At 39.7% G+C, this 23,505-nt stretch overlaps 1 protein-coding gene across 1 annotated transcript; it reads right to left on the bottom strand.

Moving 5' to 3' along the window:
* Positions 1 to 4,151: 4,151 nt before the first annotated feature.
* On the bottom strand, positions 4,152 to 5,461 carry TMEM174 (transmembrane protein 174). The gene is made up of 2 exons (XM_044657687.1): positions 4,821 to 5,461; positions 4,152 to 4,654 (listed from the first exon to the last, which is right to left on the bottom strand). Exons 1-2 carry the CDS (start codon positions 5,450 to 5,452, stop codon positions 4,549 to 4,551), a joined length of 738 nt encoding a protein of 245 aa, XP_044513622.1. The 5' UTR covers positions 5,453 to 5,461; the 3' UTR covers positions 4,152 to 4,548.
* Between the last annotated feature and the right edge of the window lie 18,044 nt (positions 5,462 to 23,505).

Genomic DNA, 23,505 nt, shown 5'->3' with positions numbered 1-23,505 from the left:
CTCCTGTTCCCTTCCCTTGATATTCCGTCCTACCTTCATGTCATTGCACAGATTGCTTTTCATTCTCTGCTTTTTTCTACATCCTAGAATCCTTAAATTCCTTCAAGACCCAAAAGAGGTGCCTTTCCTGATCTCTCTAGTTGATAATCCTTTCTTCCTTCTCAGATGATTTTGCATTTACTCATCCCTATAGGTGTTGTAGCCTCTCCTCCCAGTAGAATTTAAATTTCCTGAGTTTTTGACTATTTGACTTTCATTTTGTATTTCCTCCACTTAACAGTGTTTTACAGTTGTTGTTGTTGTTGTTGTTGTTGTGTCATTTCAGTCAGATGAGGAAACTGAGGACAACAGTTAAGTGTCTTGGCCAGGGTCACACAGCTAGCAAGTATCTAAGACTGGATTTGAACTCAGGAAGATGGATCTTCCTGACTCCTGGCCCAGCATATTTCAGCACCTGGCTGCCCATGTGTTTTGCAGTAGGTGCTTCATATATTATTATAGGATCATAGATTTAGTGCAGGAAAGGACATCCAATCCAAATCTATCCAACTGAGGAAACTGGAAGTGACTTGCCCGAGATCACACTGGTAGGCAGTGATGAAGGCAAGGTTCAAGCCTGGATTCTCTGGTGCCAAATCCAGTATTCTTTTCCTTCACACATCCTACTTCTCACTACTTGTTGTATAGTAGAATACAACAGTTCAACAATTGGGCCTCAGCTAAGCCTTTTGAAGATTTTATCCTAAGCCTTGAAGAAAGATGAATGTTTAGAGAAGGAGAGGGAGGAAAAGAAGGAGCTTCAGGCAATGGGGACAGCTTATGCAAATGTACAGAAGCAGCAGACAAAATGAAAGAATTGGGGAGAAACTAGGACTCCCATTCGGAGTGGTGTGAGTAATGTACAACAGGTCAAGAACTGGTAGGTTAGTTAAACTATTGTTTAGTCATTTCAGTCCTGTCTAACTCTTTGGGCCCTCATTTAGGATTTTCTTGGCAAAGCTACTGAACAGTTTGCCATTTCCTTCTCCAGCTCATTTGATAGATGAGGAAACTGAGGCAAACAGGGTTAAGTGTCTCACCCAGGGTCACATAGCTAGTAAGTATCCAAAGCTGAATTTGAACTCAGGTCTTCCTGACTCTAGGTCTAGTGCTCTATCTTCAGTACCACCTAGTTGCCCTAGGGGTTAGACTGTGAACAGCCTTAAATGCCAGGCTGAGAAATTTGCATTTTATTCTAGAGAGAAGAAGGTGTCAGTGAAAGCTTTTGCAAAACATAGTGTTATATGGTAAGACCTGTGCGATTTGGCCAACTATAGGGAGAACCCATTAGGGAAATAAGAAAGTACAAAACCAGGAGGCCAATGGAGTGACTGTTGCAAAAGCCCAATATCCTCCCAGCCAACTAGTACAAAAGGCTGCTGATGGTTAATGGGTCACCTCTGGAAAACAATCATTTCACTCAGCAAGTATACATTAGTGTATCAGCTCAAACCTCAGATTGCCAGGGTCTACTCAACTGGCTTTGTCTTCCATTTTGGGAAGGGCAGAGAAGGAGGGAGGCCATGTCAGTGGAGAGGAGGAATAGATGTGAGAGATAGGGAGAGATCAAAGATACCATCATTGCCCAAAAGGAACTCACCGTAAGATTTGAAGATGGCATGTAGACATGCACCTACAATGGAAGGCAGTGTGTGATCAAGAATGCAACCAGACCCAACAAATATTTCTGTTGATTCCTGTAAAGAAAAGGGCTCTTTGATGTGCACTAGAGACACCAGGAGTGGCTCAGATTCCCCTTTCTCTCTCCTTTATAGAACTCCCAGACAAGGTTACTGCAAAGAGCTTCTGTTTGGCAGGAGGGGTGGGGGAGAACCACCAACAAACCATGGCTCTTTAGCTTTAGAGAAACTCGACCCAACAGAGTTCACAATAAACAAGGCAGCTGAGGAGGAGTGAACAGAGGAAGCACGAAAGGTCAGAGAGCTGAAAACAGACACACACAGAGGCTCAGATCTTCATAAACAAGAGACCCATTTTTTCAGATTCTTCGGAAAAAAAGGGAGAGGGGAGGGGAAGAGAGATATTAGAAGGAACCATTTTGCAATAAAGAGATACTTGGTGGATCTGAAACTTAGTCATGTGGCCAGGAGTCCAAAGGAGAGTAAAAGAAAAAAAGAAAGGGATTAAAATCTCTGGAAAATCCTACACCCCCAAACAGCACATCCAGGAACAGAATACAAACTAATGACATCTGACTCTACCTTGGGCAGGAGGACAGCCATGCTGACCATCTATGGTAGAAGACAGGAAAGAAAAAAGACATCCATTTTATGAAAGCATCTTCCTAGTAATGTAGTGTGTCTCTCATGATTATTCCCTTCCTTGCCAGTATAATCTCCTGGTGCTGAGCATTTAGGCCAAAAGGCCCTGCCTGTTGGAGCTCACAGAAGTTTACTTTAGAAAATAGACATGGTTAAGTTCTTTGGAAACCCGGCTCTCTCCTGAACAAAAACTGAAAGCCTTTAGCAGTGCTTTCTATTTTATGTGGTAGGCACTTTAGAAATGTTTGTTGCGTTGAATTTACTTGGAAACCAATTTCTGTCAATTAAATCACATTTAAAAATTAAAAACAATAAAATTTGAAGATATGGTCATACCATAAAATATTTTTAGCCCTCAGATGTAATCGAAATCATATTAAGAATGCAACAAATATTTTAATCATTTCATTAAAGGGAAACTTATAATTTCCTGGTGAAATATTAATTAAAAACACCCAATACAAGTCATAAAGTATAAATGCTAAACTAAAACTTGGAAGTTTTGCCAGAAATGTGTTCCCTTGAGACAGAGTTTTTTAATGAGAGGCAATTGAACTTGTCTTTTTTTAAGTGATAAGTATTTTGCTATAATTAAATTCTCTTGCAATCCTATATATTTTTCATTTAATACATTTTCAAGTATTATTCATTTATAATAATATTCTGAAAATGGGTCCATAGACTTTGTCAGGTTGCCAAAGGGTTCCATGACCCCAAAAAGGTTAAAAACTCCTATGCTGAGGATAAATCCATCAAAGGGACATGTACCCTTGTGTTTTTTAACCTTCTAAATTCTCTCTCACCTACCTTTCTGACTATGTGCAGGCCACTGCGCTACACAGGAAGGAAACTACAAAACTTAGAAAAGACATAGTTTGTACCCTCATGAAGTTTATAGTCTTGTAGGGAAATGTCATATTTCAACAAGCATCTGTCAAATTTCCAATATATGCAAGATACTCAGTTATATGTCTGGCACACACACAGATAATTTCAATACAGCATTTAACCACTAGGAGTTGATGCTGACCAGTTGCCTGATTCTGCTCGGTAATAAGGGCCACATCATTCAACCACTCTTTACCAGTGGTGATGTATCCTACCCAACACCAGAGAGTGATCTGATATGACATGGACTTCTTTCTGGTCCTCAGAAGCTCAATATCTCTGTCCCTTAGTTCTATCCTCTTGTGAGTAGCAATATGATCTTATTAATACAAAAATTTAGAGTGTATTTACCCATTTAGTTTCTTGGTTCAGCTCTCTATTTCTACTCCAGGAAGATGACTCCTCTAAATTCATCCTTGCTATATTTCAATTGAAGCTATTCACCAAAAAACATACTGTATACAATTTTTTAATCATAATATGAGGGCATAAATCCAAATGCACCAAACATCATGGAAGCCACTGCGGTCATCTCCTTTCAGCCCTCAAATCCTTCAAAGACTAGGCAACCTCAAAGCCCCTTTGTCTACAGGCAAGACAAATCCCAGAAGTTAAAAGAATTACATTTCAGATGCTCAAATGCAAACCTCCTGATGCAGGGAAGCAAAAATTTTAGCCATTCATGGAATCCCATGAATGGGCTGGGAACCTGTTAAAGACAAGGGAAGAAACACTAACCCTGGCTTCTCTTCTATCTCTTTGGCTCCCACACTTACCCACTAAGGCAGTGATTCCCAAAGTGGGTGCTACCACCCCTGGTGGGTGCTGCAGCGATCCAGGGAGGTGGTGATGGCCACAGATGCATTTATCTTTCCTATTAATAGCTATTAAAATTTTTTAAAAATTAATTTCCAGGGGGCTAAGAAATATTTTTTTCTGGAAAGGGGGTGGTAGGCCAAAAAAGTTTGGGAACTACTGCACTAAGGAAATCCTTGGGTATAAAAATAAAAATTTCCTCATGATCACAAGGTGAATTGTGGGGCACCTATTAAAAATTACATGGTAAAATCCCCACTCTTGAAACTTGTAAGGAACCCAGAAGATATCCTTCAAGAAGGAATGAAGACAGCGATGGGAATTCCACATTGGTTTTTCCTTTGCTCTCCAGGAGGTATTTTTTTCCTTCAACTCCATCCATGAGTAGCAGAGAGTTTGGCTATACTATTAGGGGGCCCTGAGGAAACCTTGGTCTTGTCTGTCTTTTAGAAGCTATAAGTTAAAAACTATTAGTTTTAAAAAATAGTGGTTTGAGTGCTTGGTTCCCCCAGAAAATTAGTCTTTAGCGTGGGATGGAGTATATTTCCTCATAAGAGGGAGGAGAAAAGCAGTCACGACTATTGTCTTCCAGTTGTATCTCCTCTAGCTGTTCAGCATCAGTAGTTGACCTAAAAGTATGAGCAGAAAACACAATCAAATTCAGAGCTCTTGATCTGTATTTACCCTACCCTTTCACTTTCTTTAGAGGCACATGAACCCATAGACTCTGTCTAACCTAGCTGGAGGGGCAGCATTCCCAAGCTCCCATGTTTCTATAGGCACATGCCACCATACCTGTTGTCATTTCTGTGATCCATGTCCATGTAGGCAGGATAGAAGTCGTCATCAATAAATGCAGCATTATCATGAGGATAGATGGTACAATACTGAGGGGGATTTGGAGCAGGCACTGTTGGCCCTCCTGAGTTTGCAACACCAAAAGGGTTCACCAATGGGGGCAGATACGTGGCATTTACCCCAATGGTATCCTGAGATGCATAAGGAGGAATATACTGGACCACAGTAGCCCCGTGGAATGTTATAGGCTGGTTGATCCCAGTGAAAACAAAAGATTGTCCACCCAGAGTCTGGTCTGTGTCCAGTGTTCTTTCTTCACTCTCTTTGCAAGACTGACAGGATAGCATTTTAAACTTGCACACGGCGATTAGGATGAATGTGACCCCGACTGAGAGCAGAATCGGCCCGAGAAGCTGTGTCCACTCAAAGTGAGAGATGCCTTGGTACTTGATCCAGCCCATCACTGTGAACGTGATCCCCACCAGACCCAGAAAGATACCCGAGAAGAGCAAAGTGGCTCCTGCTTTGTCATCATCAGACACCTGGATGTCAGCTGTGCTGGGAGTGTAAGGAGTGACTGAAAATACATTGAGAGGGAAGTCGTCCATGCGGTTGCTATTCTGCTCCATTACTCAGAATAGAACCCTTTCCTGATCAAGTCAAAAAGGAACTCACAAGAGATCCTCTGTGGCATAACAAGTCACAAGTTCAGATTAGTTATGTGAGAACTTTGTGCTCCGGTGGTTAACAGAGTAGAACACACAATGGAGTAAACTTTGTTTAGAAGAATAAAGGTCTGAGAAGTGAAGCCTGAAATTTTACCTTGTCTCAGATTTTTTCTTGTACTGCCACTGGCTTGTGGATTTTATATGATTATTTTATGACACTTTCCCCTTTCACCTGTTCTTTAGTATGAGTGCCTTGTTCCTTTAGAATACACATAGAAAGCAACAAATGTTATTGAGCCTCTCACCAGGATCTTTGGGGTTCCCCAGTAATAACTCTCTCTAGCCAACAGAACAGTCAAAGATTAGAATAAGTAGAAATATTTTTTCTATGAAAATTTTTTTAATTCTGCAGGCAATCCTCAACAATAATACCTAGATATTCAGAGTTTAATCCCAAGAACCACATAACTCTGTGATTTTTACATTTTCCAAAAAGAACCTTTAGTATTGGGGGAGAATTACAACTGAATGAGACAGCAGAAGGGATAGAAAACTTTTAAAGACTATTTTCTATTTTGCTGAGGAAGATTGGAATGGAATATGAAGTCAGAAATGGCATCGGTTCCAACCTCATTAAAAAAAGTCACTTTCTCTATGGTGAAAGAATTACTAGTCTCTAAGGAGAAAAGTAAACAGAAGTACTATCGTTCTCCATTTTGCACTCAGACCTCAAAAGTGGCTTGGTCTTCATGGTGCTTTCATGAGTTTTTGTCAAATCAGACAAGCCAATCTCTTCCTTTTTCTTCCTTTCCCAGATATGCTGTTGTGCTTTAAATATGTCAGGAGCCCTCCCTAGGTCGGCTCATGGTTCTGGGCCCCCTCACAACTCTCCAGGTTTTGAGTATTGCTTTGAGTCAACACCTCTTTATATCTACAGCTCCAGTCCCTGACCAGGAGCCGTGTCAGATCATAGCAGCAGAGCGTTTATGAAACCAAAGGGAGAAAGATAGAAACATAGTCTAAGTGTTTTTATGTGGAAGGAGCAGTGAGAGAGATAGGGAGAGGGAGAGAAAGAAAGATGGAGAGAGGGAAAGAGACCAAGTGATAGAGACAGGGAAGGAGGGAGGGGAAGAGAAAGGGAATTAAAACAATGCAAAGTAAAGAGTAGAGATTATATCGGGTCACAAATATCCCTCATTTAATTCTTTTGGCTCTTTAACACAGAGGTGGAAGAATATATAGAACACTCATGGTTAAGCATTAAGAGATCAGCATGTGGAGCAGTCTCTACTTCATCTCTTCTCTGTCAGTCCTGACATAATCACTATTGGACATTGAACTTTCTGCATTCGAGGCTTCTGAATGCCTGAGTCAGGTCTTCCCCTTTCAGTATATCTCTGGAGTTTATCTGTTATCATTTTTGTGATCCATGTTCATATAGGAAGTGATAGTACCATCACTGCCATGCTGGGATGTCCATTGCGCCTTGGGCTATTTCTTCCTGTCTCTCTATCTGGAATGATTTTTGTTGTTTAATCATTTCCAGTCATGTCCAACTTTTCATGACCCCATTTGATGTTTTCTTGGAAAAGACACTAAAGTGGTTTATCGTTTCCTTCTCCAGTCCATTTGACAGATGAGGAAATGGGGACAAACAGGGTTAAGTGACTTGCCCAGAATCACACAGGGGGCAAGTCTCTACTGCCAGATTTGAACTCTGGAAGAGGGTCTTCCTGACTCCAAGCCCAGCACTCTCTCCACTGTGCTACTTAGCTGCCTTGTCTGTAAAGATACTTCTCAAGTATTACTACCCACATTCCAAGAAGCCCTATAAAATGTTCATAAGCTTGTTGAAAACTCCAGGGCTTAGCAATCACAATATACAATGTGAGATAGAAGGCTCACACACAACTTCCTGGGAAATATAGGCCAGAGTATTTTCTCAATGAATAAGGCTTTTTTTTTTTTGCCCCCAAGTATTGCGAGTGTATTCAGATTGTCCATAAATATATCCCTCTGCTCTAGGAAGATTTCTTTATTTTATTAAGTGAATTAACTTTTTTTACCTATTAAATGAGATACATATTTTCAGGTTGTACATAATTTCCAGAGGAAAGTTGTAAGAATGAAAATTATGAGACTGGCTGTAAATTAATAATTTTATTAAATCAAAAGGTAGTAGGAGGAAAAGATGGAAAATGAGAGAGAGAGAGAGAGAGAGAGAGAGAGAGAGAGTTTACTTTCCTTATTGCTACATTTATCTTCCTTTTAGGTGGTCACCATTAGGGTCCCCTACCCATGCTATACACAGGGAAGTCCAGTCAGCAACAAACATGGAAGAGAAGAGAGCAAAATCTCCTCTTGCCTCAGTTTATCAAACTTTTTCTCCACCAACTGATTCTCATACATCATGTCTCAAAAGCCAACTTTCTATTTTGCCTCAGCCTCTTGGGGACCAGTCTATGGCATCCATCCTTTCTCCTATCTCTTGATCTCTTGACTCTATTGCTACCTTTTTCTAGCTGCCATTCTGTCCTTGGGACCCAATCCACTCAATAATTTCCTTCACACAAAGTCTTTCCAATTTCTATTGAGTCAGCAGCTTACCCTACCTGCCACCAAAGAGTCCCAAGATGTTTCCAACAATATTTCCCAATGTGGGGAGTAGTTAAGTGGCTCAGTAGATCTGAGAGCCAAACCTAGAGAAGGGAGGTCCTGGGTTCAAATATGACCTTAGATATTGCATAGCTGTGTGACCCTGAACAAGTCACTTAACTGCCATTGCCTAGCTGTAACCACTCTTTTTGTCTTGGAACACCCCCAGTATTGATTCTAAGACAGAAGGTAAGAGGTTTGTTTGTTTGTTTGTTTGTTTGGGGGGTGGGGATTGCTCAATCAGCTTTCTCCTCCTCATCCTTTCCCTTGTCTTCAGAGGACTGAGGTTCTATTCAAGTCTAAGATTCAATTATTTGGTGACTTGTTCATAGTCACACAAAGAAAAAAACAGAAGGAATCAAACCCAGGTCTTTCAGGAAACCAAAGCAGGTGATTTTCAGTTGCATTCTTGTGCCACAAACACAAACCACCAAGGGATTTGCAGTCCAGCCTTATGGGGTTTGTATGGTAACCTCTTCAGCTGGAAGGAACTTGAGTAGGAGGGAGAGAAGGTGAAGAAGGAAAGGGGATTCACGCCTTTTCTTTTAAATGCAATGTCCAATCGGAGTTGATGGATTTCATTTCCATCTCTCCTCTTGGGGTCTGTCAGTCACTGTCATTTAGCATGAAAACTCGGCCCTCAAGACTACTCGAAATAAGTTAGATTGTTTTCCATTTGGATTTGACTGTATTCCATTGCAATGAGGAGAATAGGAAGACTGAAAGAGCAAGATAAGACCTGAGAGTATAGACATAAAAGTTTCTGCCTCAACTAGTGCAGTTAATGAAGGCAAAACTAGATGAGAATTCTGTGGCTAACTGTCAAGAAATTTTGTTTTCAGGTGCTGACTGCAATCTTTCATCAGATGAACTCTTTTCCAGATGTGGAATTCTCCTGCAGCTAGGTTGTCTAACACCTGACATTCTCTGACACATCTGGCTTGTTCCTCCCACCGAGCTGTCAGATTCTCAAGAACCTCTTCTCCATTTCTTATTTCACACATACAGGGCTGCCCTAAGCAAAACTGAGGTCTAGGCAATGACAGCTGAAGTTCCTTTTCCCTGGGCTCTCCCCGCACAGGTGCTCAGGACCCTCATATCCTTGAAAGTGCTGATAAACTCACTAATGCTAAGGTTTAGATGATGGATGAGGTTTAACATGTTAATCTCACCAATGCATTTTTTAAAACCCTTATTTTCCATCTTAGAATCAATACTGTGTATTGGTTCCAAGGCAGAAGAGTGGTAAGAACAAGGCAATGGGAGGGTCTGAGATCAAATTTGAACTCAATCCACTGAGCTACCCAGCTGCCCACCCCCCCCACCCCCCATGCTTTTTTGTACATTATGAAAGAAACAAAATAGCTCAGGCCAAAGAGATCATTCTATGTTGTTTGTTCTCATTCTTCAGCCCAACTCTTTGTGACCCCATGGATCAATTGCTCTATAACAGAATTAATTTGAGAAAATGGCAAATCAATAGAGGGTAAAATATGAGACAGAATCCCATTAGACAGACAACTATAGAAGGCAGATATAGCAGATAGAATTTTTAGCTAGAAAAGGACTTAATAATTGTCTGATACAACTTTTATATCATAGATGAAGACACTGGGGCTGAGAAAACTGCCCAAAGCCATATGACCAGTACGGAATCAGGGCTAGAACCCAGGGGTTGTCTCTGTGGGTTCAATGCCCTTTCCATTTCTTATATTTCAGTAAATCTTCAATAGATTTCACTGATATGACTGCTCCCACCAGTGGTACACATCCTTACCTAGCCATATTTTCTGCTATGAGACTTCTGCTCATGTCATCCAGAAAATCCTTCATGAAAGGGCACCTACAACACTATAGACTTCCTCTTGGTCTTTTAATATTGGTTGGAGAATTGTCCATCTGTCAAGGTGGGATCACAATCACCCCACCACATTTTAGGTATCAAATCAATTACCTATAGAATATAGTATACAGAGTGCCAAAAAGCCTTCAGGAAATATGTGGTTCAAGAATTGTGTTTTCATAGACTGTGAGGACTTAGCCATAACTCAGGTTTTGTGGTGTCATTTTTTCCCATCATGTGCAACTCTTCAGGACCCCATTTGGGGTTTTCTTGGCAAAGATACTGGAGTGATTTGTCATTTCCTTCTCCAGCTCACTTGACAGATGAGGAAACTGAGGCAAATAGGGCTAAGTGACTTGCCCAGGGTTACATACCTAGTAAATGTCTGAGACCAGATTTGAACTCAGGTCTTCCTGACTCCAAAACCAGTACTCTATCCCCTGCTCCACTCTGCTACCCTCTATCTATATATAGGGGAGTACAAAGACTAAGATTCCTCAAGTCTTAGGAGGCCTGCTGGGAAGCAGAAATTTAGAACAAAGGACTGAGATAATGTCTTGACAAGGTTCCACACAGGAATTCTGGTTTCTTGTCTTTCCTTCACTTTTTATCTTGATGAGACAATAGACAATCTTGACCTTTAAGAAAAGTTTAGAGGTGTGAAATGCTGAGTAAATCACTGAAACTCTCAATGCTCCAGGAAAGTCTATAAGACTATAAATTGCAAAGATGGTGCCATCTTGCATTGGTAGATTGCTCACCTGAGAGTTCTCAACCAATGAAATCAGTGATTTCCTGACTTTAATCTATCCACTGCCCCACCTAGCTGCCTGATTGTGCTAGTAGCCCTGCTAAATGTGCAAGTATTATTTGCTATTGTCACAGGATAGATGGGATTATACAAGGTTCTTTAGTTTTATTCCACAAATGGAAAAGGATACACTGATTCTCTAGCTTAGCTTTGTAAAATTCTGGGATTAGGAAAGGAAAACCTACAAGGGTTATGTGGGCCTCAAACCATTGAGATTTTTCTTAAAGGTCAAGATTATCAGTTGTCTCATCCCGTTGAAAAGTGAGGTCAAGAAACCTAAAACAAAAACATTTTAAAGCCTTACTTACTTTCTGTCTTAGAATCAGTACTAGGAATGACAGCAAAGAAAAGTAATAAATGTTGAAGGGGATGTGGCAAAATTGGGACATTAATGCATTGCTGATGGAGTTGTGAATTGATCCAACCATTCTGGAAGGCAATTTGGAACTATGCCCAAAGGGCTTTAAAAGACCATCTGCCTTTGATCCAGCCATACCACTGCTGGGTTTGTACCCCAAAGAGATAATAAGGAAAAAAACATGTACAAAAATATTTAGAGCTGCGCTCTTTGTAGTGGCAAAAAATTAGAAAATGATGGAATGCCCTTCAATTGAGGAATGGCTGAACAAATTGTGGTATCTTTGGGTGATGGAATACTATTGTGCTCAAAGGAATAAAGAACTGGAGGAATTCCATGTGAACTGGAATGACCTCCAGGAATTGATGCAGAGTGAAAAGAGCAGAACCAGGAGAACCTTATACACAGAGATGGATACACTGCGGCACACTTGAATGTCATAGACTTCTCTATTAGCAGCAACACAATGACCCAGGAAAATTCTGAGAGACTTATGAGAAAGAACACTATTGACATCCAGAGAAAGAACTGTGGGAGCAGAAACACAGAAGAAAAACAACTGCTTGATCACATGGTTTGATGGGGATATGATTGGGGATGTAGCCTCTAAATGATCACCCCAGTGCAACTATCAATAATATGGAAATAGGTCTTGATCAATGATACATGTAAAACCCAGTGGAATTGCTCATTGGCTATGGGAGAGAGGTGGGAGGAGGGGAGGGAAAGAACATGAATCATGTAACCATGGAGAAAAAAATTCTAAATTAATTAATTAAATAAAAGTTTTCCAATTAAAAAAAAAGAATCAGTATTAGCTATCAGCTTCAAGGTAAGATCTAGGCAGTTGGGGCTAAGTGACTTGCTTAGGGTCACACAATTAGGAAGTGTCTTTGATACCAGATTTGAACCTGAGAAATCCTATCTCCAGTCTTGGCTCTCTATCCACTGAGCCCTCTAGTTGCCCTGCTAAAGCAATGTTTAACCAAAAGTAAGCTCTTCCTGGAAAGACTTTTCTTATGAATGTGGTGGTTTGTCTATCATTCAAGAAGTGGACTAGCTGAGTTCAGAAGGACCTAGCTTGGTGAAAATTCTACTTTTTTTGGACATAATTCATAAACTGTCTGTTAGATTGTCAATAGAAGACATCAACAGATCTGCAGATCAGGAATGTGAGTTGCCTCTCCACCATGTATTCACCCTTCTCACTGATGGCATATGTATTTGTGCCAAAGTATCAATACTAGTCCAATCACAAGCCCGTAAATAGTTGGAGAAAATTCCCTCTCCAAGCTAATGTTTCTAGATTTCAAAATATAAAAATAGGGAACAAAACCAGCAAGATTAAAGGTCATTTGGCATGTTTGAGAAAGTTCAAGTAGAAAAAGGAACAATAAATGTTACTCATTCATAGTGTAAGGTTTCTGGACCTTGAGGTTTCAAAGTCTTGAGTCAACTGTGGCCTTGAGAAAGGGAATAAGACTTGTGGTCAAGCCTGTCCACATTACCAACAATAGGTTCAGCATTAACTCAAAGGAATAGGTATCTGGGTGGGGAAGAGAAACAAAAACCTCTAGACTAGATGTAATCAAAAAGAATCCAGTGGGGAAGAAGGAAGGGACAATAACCTCATATTCTTAAATATTTATCAAAGTTCTCTATTTCTATATATCTTAGATACGAGACTAGAAAGTTTTTAGAAAAATTTTTTCCCAACTGGCAGATATATTCATAGGTATTTTGTTCTATCTATGGTTAGTTTAAATGGCTTATCTCTTATTATCTTTTCTTATAAGGCTTTGGGAGTGATATATGTAGAAATGTTGATGATTTTTGTGGGTTTATTTTATATCCTACTCCTTTGATAAAATTATTGATAGAGCCAACTAATTTTTTAGTTGAATCTCAAAGATTTTCAATATAAATCATCATATTGTCTGCAAAAAGAGATCGTTTTATGACCACTTTGCCCATTCTGATTTCTAGAATTTCTTTTCTTCTCTTGTTATTATTGCCAATATTTCTAAAGCAACATTAAATAATATTGGCGATAATGAAAAATCTTCTTTCACAGAATGATCTGGAAAAGCAGCAATTGCTGAACAATACAAACTTCCACCCTTCCTTCCTCTGGCATGGCCTCAAGTTAAAAGTCATAACTAGAAGGGACCAAGGGACTCCATTGTAACTACTAATATCCCTCTATTTCATCTCATAGTCCTCCTTAATTGGTACCATATAGTGTAACTGCCATCCCTAGGATGCTGTGACTGGGATGCTTCTCTTCTGAGGCCACCTTTCCCCCAGCCCAAGCCAAGGCACAAGTCAGCCTTTCAGAAGAATGGGTCACCTCCTCTCTGGGTATGACTGCAAATGCAATTGGGCTGTCCTGTGGCCTGAGACCACAACCTATGGAGAGCTGTGTGTTTCCAGACCAAAGTTTTCCAACTGTGGGATGCTTTCACTATCTCCTGGGGTGGAATATGAAGCCCTTTCATTGGGGGTAGCATGAAATGATGACCAGGATTATTGGATATTTTCTTAAATACCTTCATATTTCCCCAATGGAAACAGGGTACAAATGGAAGTCAAAAAGAGCAAGACCAACATGATAACTTCATTCTAAATGAAAGCTAAAATATCATAAAATTTTCATCATCACGTGTCAAATCTTGACATAGATTTGATCTGCCACTCTCAATTTTCATTCATGACATAAAGCACCCCCTTGATTGTTTCATTTTAACATGCTTGTGAATTCAAAATTAAATAATCTTTTTACAGAGTTTAAAATGACTAGCAGCTCTAAGTGGCATAAGTAAAGTACTTTACCTGGAGACAAGAAGACTTGAGTTAAAAAAACAACCTCAGAGAGTTACTAGCTTTGTGACCCTGGACAATTCATTAAACTTGTCTACCTTAGTTTCCTCATTTATAAAATGGGGATAATGATAGTATCTACTTCTCAGAAGTGTTGTAAGGATCAAATGACATAATACTTGTAAAACATTTTGCAAACCTGAAAGCATAATATAAATACTAGCTACTATTATTATCAACATCATGATTATGACTATTTGTTCCATTTCTCAGTATCATTCATTTCAAGGAAGGTTTTCAACTGGTTTCCCAAAAACTGGAACTTTAAAATTTTTTGTAAATTTAAAATAATTATGAATAATCATTTTAAAATTTCAGTAATAAAATTTAGCTATTTTGCTTCATTATGCTTATCTGCTGTAAAGTTTTTTTTCTTTTTTTCAGTGGTGGGGAGAAAAGGGAGAAAAATGCTTGATAATTCAAAAAATTTAAAACAATAATATTTTAACTTTGTTAACTCAAATTTCTATTACCTATAATTTCAAAATAAAGTAAATATATTTTAGTGTTGGGTAAATATATAACAAATTTGACAAGAAAATCCACATAAGTAACTAAAACATCTACAAAGAAAGATGATAGCATCTTTTTTTTTTAACTTTGCCTTCTGTCTTACTAGATATTCTAAGTATCCAGTCTAAGGAAGCATTAAGGACTAGGCAGTCCAGATTAAGGGACTTGCCCAGTGTGTGACCCCAGATTTGAATCTAGGTCTTCCTGACTCTCAGCCTAGCTCTCTATCCACTGAGTCACCTAATTGCCCCAGACAATAGCATCTTTGAGTGATAGTTTAAGTGCTAAAAAAGCAGAAACATGTAGTGCCCAAAAATAGAAAAGCATGACTCACTGTGTTTATAATTATCTTTTATAAGCACTATTATTATCTTTTCCCACATGATGATTACAGAAATACATTTTATATGATGGCACATGAATAATCCATATCATATATTAGACAATATTGCTTATGCCTTAAAGAGCAGATAGAGGAGGAAAGGAGGGAGTGAATTTGGAACTCAACATTTTTTTAAATGGATGTTAAAAATTCTTTTTAGGGACAGCTGGGTAGCACCTCTGCTGTTGTGAAGTCAAGTTGGGCCTGACTTCCAACTAGTTAGCAAAGGGGGCCACCTGCACCTTGTTATTCTCCTTCCTCTACCTCTAGACTTTGAGTTTATATAGCAAAGTTCATCCCAGGGGCCTCACGTGCAAGCTTGGAAGTTAACCATTTATCTCCAATAAACAGTCCCTTGTTGTCTCAGGAATTATCTGCACATATCCTCACAGTGTGGCAGCAGTGATCCTGAAAATAAGCAGGGAATGGGCAGGATTGTTCTTAATTTTCATTCATTCATCCATTTTATAGCAAAGATCAAATATTCCTAATTATAAATCAACTAGTCTTACCCAGCTTTAAATGAAAGTAGGGTAAATATTGTCAATACAGGTGGATTATAGGTCTGGGTGCTATAAAGCCAATTATATTTTTAGCTTACTCACAGGATAGTTTTATTTTTTTTCATTTAAGTATTTTTCCATGGTTACACAATTCATATTCTTTCCCTCCCCTTTTCCCCTTGTCCCTCCTAGAGCCAGCAAGCAATGCCACTGAGTTATACATGTATTATCACTCAATACCTATTTCCATGTTATTCATTTTTACAATGATCTTTTAAAAACCAAAACCCCACATCCAATACCCATATAAACAAGTGAAAAATCAAATGTTTTCCCTCTGCGTTTCTATTCCAACAGTTCTTTCTCTCGATGTGGATAACGTTCCTTCTCATAAGTCCCTCCACTTATGGTTTCAAACCATCCAAATAGAATGATTTCTCTGGGTTTTTAGGCTGGTAAAAAGGGTCTTGACTGCCACCAGGTCCTTGTGGTGCCAGCCGTACTGTAGATGCTACTCCTCGTTTGAGCATCTTGCCTCAAATACTAGGGGAACACTTGGCCTATTGACTATGAGGCTCGATCTTGCTTTTTCATTCAGTATTTCAGTACATCACACAGCACTACCATTGCTGGGTCTGTTTCCCAAGGAGACCAGGAAAAGAGGAAAAGAGGAAAAGAACCCATACATTCCAAAGTATTTATAGCAGCTCTCATTGTAGTGGCAAAGAATTGGAAATTGATTGTGTATATGATTGTGATGGACTACTATTGTGCCATAAGAAACAATGAATAGACTGATTTCTAAAAAAAACGGAAAGAACTATATAAGATAATAAACAGTTAAATGAGTAGAACCAGGAAAAACATTACACACAGAACTAATATTGAAAGAAGAAACTGAGAATGTTACCTCCCGAAAGTGAACAGAAAGGTAAAACAGGAAAGACTCAATTTATATGAACATGGCTTCTCTGGCAATATCTTATGTGATGTGGGGAGGTTCCAGAGGGGAATTGGGACACTTGTGGACAGGATTCATTATATGGAAATGAAGAAAAGTAAGTTAAATATAGAGGAGATTCGTGATTCCATTTTTGTACTCTCTTCTTTTTCTTTGTATGTAGAAACGCTTGTGTTGTTTGGTTTTGTAAACATTTGGAATAATAAAAACAATTTGGAATGAAAAAACATTTCCGTACGTCAATGGTTCTTCTTAATGGGGCTATTTCCTCCATTCACACTGATTATGACACATGCAGGTCTTTTCTTCTTATGGGAATTTGTCCATGTCTTTTTATAAGATCATGTCCAATCCTCCATAGGACATCTGTCCAACATGAGGGCCTTCCTCTTGACCTCTTCATATTAATTGGAATGCCTGTGTAGCCTACAGACTGCCCATCTATTATTTCTCATTCTAGAAACTTGGCCTTTTCTGGCCATGTATCTCTCTTTGAGGCTGTTGTTGACCCTGATTTATTTGTACAGTTTGTAATGTTAGAGTCTGTGTAGTCTAACCATGAAGCTCTCAGTTGCTCTTTAGATGACCCATAGTTTCCCTCAAAGGCTGGCATTCCATTATTCACAACCACCAAAATATCACTGGAAAAAATATGAAAAAAGGAAGAATTTTGTCTCAAGGAGTAGCTTAGAAAGAATTTTACAAGTTTTTAAATACAAACTAGTCCAATCTCCTCTAACTATTCAATTCTGTGTGACCCTGGGCAAGTCACTTACTCTCTGTATGCCTCAGTTTCCTCAAATGTAAAAATGGGGATAATAATAGCACCTACCTTCCAGGGTTGTTGTGAGGATCAAGTACAATAAAATTTCTAAATCACTTAGCACAGTGCCTCGCACATAATAGGCACTCAAATGTCTGTTTCTTTCCTTCCATTGCAAGAATACAACATATATGTAGATAAATAAATTGTTGTTGTTCATCCTTCATTTTCTTTTTTAATTAATTAATTAAGAATATTTTCCCACGATAAATGAGTCATGTTCTCTCCCTCCTCTCTTCCCTCCGCCCTCCTGGAGCTGACAAGCCATCCTTCATTTTCAAAGAAGAACAGTGACGTTATGATGAGTGATATCTTGATTTGCCTGTGAATCTGATTTAAGTGAGACAGAGTTGCAGAAAGTCCTCAGCCTCATCCTTTCTTCCACAATTACCCAAGTCCAGTGGTGAGACAAAAGACAGGATGACAGTAATGGCCTGGGATGCCAGTGGACGACCTTGTCTTTCCATGCCTAACCAAGCTCTAAGCTCTCCATAGAGCTAGTTTCAACTGTCTTCATGGCCATTGGAACAAATTGTTCTCATCTGCTCCTTCTGCCAGGAGAAGCCTTCACATGCTTTGGGTAGACATCCCCTAACTCACTGAGGGGTTTGAGACCTGTCCAGTTACCATCAACTTAGTTCAGTCCACCTTCAGCCACCTTCATGGCCATTGGAACAAATTGCTCTCATCTGCCCATTCCGCCAGGGGAAGTCTTCTTATACTTGGGGCAGACACCTCCCTCCATCATCAACAGGTTTAAAAAACGTTGGTTCCCCTCAACCTGGTCTAGCATGTCTGCTGAGATGGTTTTCCAGTGGGGGAGGGGACGAGATGGGGCAAGGGGGACGGGGTGACTGCTTGGCATGCTCCAGCTTCTTGGAGCCACAGGAGAGCTGAGTGCCAGGTGGGCACCAGAGTTGTATGAGTAGTCCTGAAAAGGCTCTGCAAGACCTCTCTGCAGAGGTGCCAGTCTCTCCATGGCCACTAGGTGGTGCCATAGTGCGCAGAACATTAGCCCTGCCACCAGAGGTGTTCATCCTCCTTGGGCAGCTAGGTGGCGCCATAGTGCACAGAACACTGACTCTCACACCAGAAGTGCTGATCCTCCCTGGGCTGCTAGGTGGCGCCATAGTGCGCAGAACACTGGACCCTATTCCAGAGGTGTTAGTCCTCCCTGGGCAGCTAGGTGGCGCCATAGTGCACAGGACACTGGCTCCTCCCTGAACACCCCAAGGTCATTTGAGGAAGAAATCAGCAACACCTAGGGGGGTTATGGGTAGTAGGTAATAGCTGAACTAAGTGAGCCTTGAAAGAACCCAAGGATGCTAAGAGGCTGAGGGGATAAGGAAACACATTCCCGGCATAGTGCTAAGTACTGAGGAGTACAAAGAAAGGCAAAAGCTAGACCCTCCTCTTAAACAACACAGTCTTATGGGGGAACCAACATGTAAATTACTATATTACAGCTATAGACAAGATAAATTGAAGATAATCGACAAAGGGAATTTCCCAGAATCCTTAGCTTCTTTCAAGCCTCTCTTGGGTCTGGTGTTACCTCTGCTCATTCCCTGGATGATTGTCCCTACTCCTTCCCAACCTAGTTTTTAGTAGCATTAAGGGAAAAGTTTCCAAAAGAAGGTGGGATTTTAGCTGGGAATTTAAGAAATCCAGGAAGCAGAAACGAACAGGGAGAGAATTCCAGACCTGAGAGACAGTGAGCACAAGAGTCAAGAAATGGAATGTCTTATATAAGGAATTGCAACGAAGCCAGTGTGTGTGTGTGTGTGTGTGTGTGTGTGTGTGTGTGTGTGTGTGTGTGTAAGAAAACTGGAAAAACTGGAACAAAAGGTAACGAAGGACTGAGAATTCCAAAAGATTTTATATTTGATCCTGAAGGTGATAGGGAGCCACTGCAGTTTATTGAGTAGGGGCAGTGGCATGGTCAGGCTTATACTTTAGGAAGGTCACTTTAGCTCCTGGATAGAGGGATGACTTTGAAGTGGGAAGAGACTTATAGCAGAGAAACCAAGTAGCAGGCAATTACAATAACCCAGCAGGGAGGGGAGGAGGGCTTGCACCAGGGTGTTGGCTGTATTGGAGAGAAGAAGTAAACAAAAGATGGTACAAAGGTAAAATCCATAGTCCTTGACAACAAATAGGGTGAGAAAGAGTGAAGAGACAAAGATAATCCTTGGGTTTGGAGCCTGGGTTACTGGAAAGATGGGGGCATCCTCAATGGTAATACAACAATTTTGAAGGAAGAAGGTTTTGGAGAAAAAGTTAATGAGTTCAGTTTTGGACATAAGTTTAAGATATCTGCAGGACATCCAGGTCAGGATGACCCCTTCAGTTCCAGTCTTCCCAGTTCATTTAATTTCCTAAACTCTCACGCCTAGACATCCCTCTACTCCAGTCACCGAACCAATACTCTCTTTCGTCTGTGATTCCTCTCTCCCTTTTCCTGCAAAATATAAGTTCCTTGAGAGCACTATCTTAGTTTTATACTTGTATCCTGAGTTCCTATCATAGTGCCTGGCACATAGTAGGTTCCTATTAAAAAAAAAACTTACCTTCCATCACAAAATGAATATATTAAATATCAGTTCCAAGAAGTAGAGAAGGGTTAAGCAATGGAGGTTAAATGATTTACCCAGGAACATACAACTAGGAATTATCTGAGGTCAAATTTGAACCCAGGACCTGGCTCTTTAACCACTGAGCCACTCAACTGCTCCACACATAATAGGTATTTATTTGACTTACTGATTGATCCAGAACTTGAAATTCTCTTTTTGATCATAATTTTCTATCCTTCTATTTTTCCATTTGTCTCATTTTCCCTAAAACACTTCTTTGTCCTCATCGTGATCTATTTCTATATCCTATTCCTCCCTGATCTGGCCTCACCATGTACAAATTAAGGAGGTCAGACTAGGTGACCTCCAAGGTTCTTTCAACCTTTGTTTTTCTGATATGGGTTTGAATCCAGCTCTGCTATCTGTGTAATCCTGGGCAAATCACTTACCCTCTCTGAATCTCCAAAAATTAGAGATTGAATGTTAAAATCCCTTTCAGGGGTAGGGTAAGGAAGGAAGGGAATAAACACTTATATGGCAATGTCTACTGTGTGCCAGGTATGTCAACAAATGCTTTACCAATATCATTTCATATGACCCTCACAACAACCCTGGAAGGATGGTCTTATTAGACCCATTTTAAAGTTGAAGAAACTGAGGCAAACCAAAGTTAAATGACATGTACAAAAATATTTATAGCTGTGCTCTTTGTGGTAGCAAAAAACTGGAAGATGAGGGTATGTCCTTCAATTGGAATGGCTGAACAAATTGTGGTATATGCTGGTGATGGAATACTATTGTGCTGAAAGGAATAATGGACTGGAGGAATTCCATGTGAACTGGAAAGACCTCCAGGAAGTGATACAGAGTGAAAGGAGCTGAGCCAGAAGAATGTTGTACACAGAGACCAATACACTGTGATAAAATAGAATGTAATGGACTTCAGTACTAGCAGCAATGCAATGACCCAGGACAATTCTGAGGGAATTATGGAAAAGAACGCTACCCACATTCAGAGGAAGGACTGCAGGAGTGGAAACAGAAGAAAAACAACTGCTTGAACACATGGTTTCAGGCGGACATGATTGGGGGATGTAGACTCAAAACTACCACTCCAATGCAACTATCAACAATTTGGAAATAAGTCTTGATCAATGACACAGGTTTAAAACCAGTGGAAATATGCATCAGCCATGGGTGGGGGGAGTTGGGAGGCGGGGTAAAGGGGAAAGTAAGAGCATGAATCATGTAACCATGTTAACTTTTCTAAAAAATAAATATTAATAAATATTTTTTATAAAAAGAAAGTGAATATATTGTAGGATGGACAAGTTAAATTAGCTAACGTGTTACAAAATTTAATAAATAATCAAAATGTCCTAAATGAAAGATTCTATTTTTGTGGAATAAAAATGGGAAAAAATAAATTTTATTTGTTCATGAAAAGCCTGAGTGTATGAAGAACTAGGTTTTCTTCATTATATGCCTGAAGAAAGTGGACTTATGCTGCCAAGACTACCCTAATTAGAAACCACTTAGTCAACTATGTTGTGAAAGGTCCCAGAAGTGAAGGCAACATACAGCTAGGCTGAATAAAGGTTTGATTACAACTATCAGAGAATAAAAAACCATAGGAGGACTTGCCTTGACCCCTTCCCCTTGAAGTTCTTTTTAAGACACAGCAACATTCCACCCAAATATTTGACAAGTTACTGTAAAATCAAATGACTATGTTCTTTTCTAGAAGTGAAGAGAATATTATATTACCAAATACCACAATTTCTAGTTTTATTCTTCTTCATGCTAAATGTTGGTATTTTATTTATTTATGGTAGGCAGGAAGACCTGAGTTTAAATCCAGACTCAAATACATACTAGCTGTGTGATCCTGGGTAAGTCACTTACCCTTGTTTGCTTCGGTTTCCTTATTTATAAAATAAGAGAGAAGAAGATGTAAACCACTATCTTTGCCAAGAAAACCCCAACTTGGATAGGACTTAAATAGCTGAACAATGACAATGACAAAAAGTGAAGAGGAGGAGATAGGGGAGAACATATTGGAATTCGGAAAATGCTGGAAGGTCTGATGTCTCTCTTCTACAATTAAAAAATAAAGTTAGCTCAAGAGATAGAGCAAAACTTCAGTTATCAAGAGTGACCTTACAGACCTTTAAACTTACAGAATATCTCTGAATCAAGAGATAACTAAGGGGGAAAAAGTATAGCCTCCATCTCTGAAGTCTTTCTACTGCCAATGCCTACTCCCAGTTACCTGACTGCCGGGACCCTGCCCGGCAACCCAGGTATCTTGGGGGGGGGGGGAGAAGGGGGACAGTTAAGCAAAGTGTGAAAGAGACTCAGTAAGCTTGCAGAAGGCTGTTCTGATCTGCCATCTGCTGATTTTAATTTTTATAACTTTTTCTTAGGATTACTTACATGTTGGCATGAATTCCTTTCCCACCATACATTTTTTCTTAGAGACAATGTCTTAAGCCATACTTTTCATTCTCCAGTAACTTTTCCATATTTTTCAAAGTGTGTTTGACATATCTCTTGGGCTACAGTGGTGGGAAAGTACAGGAGACAATTTCTCCATTTATCATTTCATTGTTCTTTTATATTAACATCCTGTACCGAATTGGGGACCAGGGAGGGGGGAAATTTGGAGACTGTTCTAGCCTGTTTTTGCAGGCACCTGTATATGGGAGATCTAAGATAGGGTTTTAAAATCTTTAACACTAACTCACTATTTTCTGGTTTGTTATGAAGTGACTTCTAGGGGAATTCTTGCATTACTGCATGTAAAGGTGGAAATTTCCTAGGAGTTTATAGGGGGCCTGTAAGGGCTCTAATGGTAGCTTTTACTAATCTTCTGTATCTCCCTAGGGCTAGATAGAGATATTGGTTACATTAACTCCACTAAAAGAGTATTAACAAGAGAGAAGTCACTCAGGGGAATCTTGAGTGGGAGGAATCCATCCTTCTTAGAATCTCACTTTGTGGTTCTAGGACCCCCATCTGCAACTCTGTCATTCAGAGGGGGTTTGACAACCCTTTGTATCTGATTCTTTCCTTCTTCACATTTTCCTGGGGCCCCTTATTTAGATCTTTTCTTCTGTCACACTCTACAATGGATTATACTTAGTTTCATAGCATTATACAGCTAGAACCATAAGGAGCCTCAGATGCTTCTAGTCCAACTCTCATTTCACAGATGAGGAAATTTAGGTCCAGGGAGGTTAAAAAGGTTTAAGGTCAAGTAGCAGATTTAAGATTCAAATCAAAACATACAAATATGAGTGCCAGCATTTTATCTCATTTTATTGCCCTTCACTTTATTGTGCTCCGAAGATATGTTTTTATAAATTGTGTCAAGCAAGATATTAGTGCCGTTTTCCCAACAACATATGCTGACATCATCTCTCTAGATAATTCTCACAATATTTCAAACTTTTTGTTTAGAATTATGAGTGTTATGGTGATCTGTGACCAATGATCTTTGATGTTACTATTGAATTGTTTGGGGTTGCCATGAACTAGGTATGTATATGATGGTGAAGTTAATTGGTAAGTGTTATATGTTCTGACCATAACATGAAGTCCCTCCCCCTTCTCTGTCTCTGTCTCTCTGTCCCTCTGTGTGTGTGTGTCTGCCTGTCTGTCTCTGTCTTTGTCTCTGTCTCTGTCTCTCTGTCTCTCTCTGTCTCTC

The sequence above is a fragment of the Gracilinanus agilis genome, chromosome 1, assembly GCF_016433145.1.
Source record: "Gracilinanus agilis isolate LMUSP501 chromosome 1, AgileGrace, whole genome shotgun sequence".
Lineage (NCBI taxonomy): Eukaryota > Metazoa > Chordata > Mammalia > Didelphimorphia > Didelphidae > Gracilinanus > Gracilinanus agilis.
Note: the sequence above shows the minus strand (reverse complement) of the source record. Positions and strands in the feature narration are given on the sequence as shown.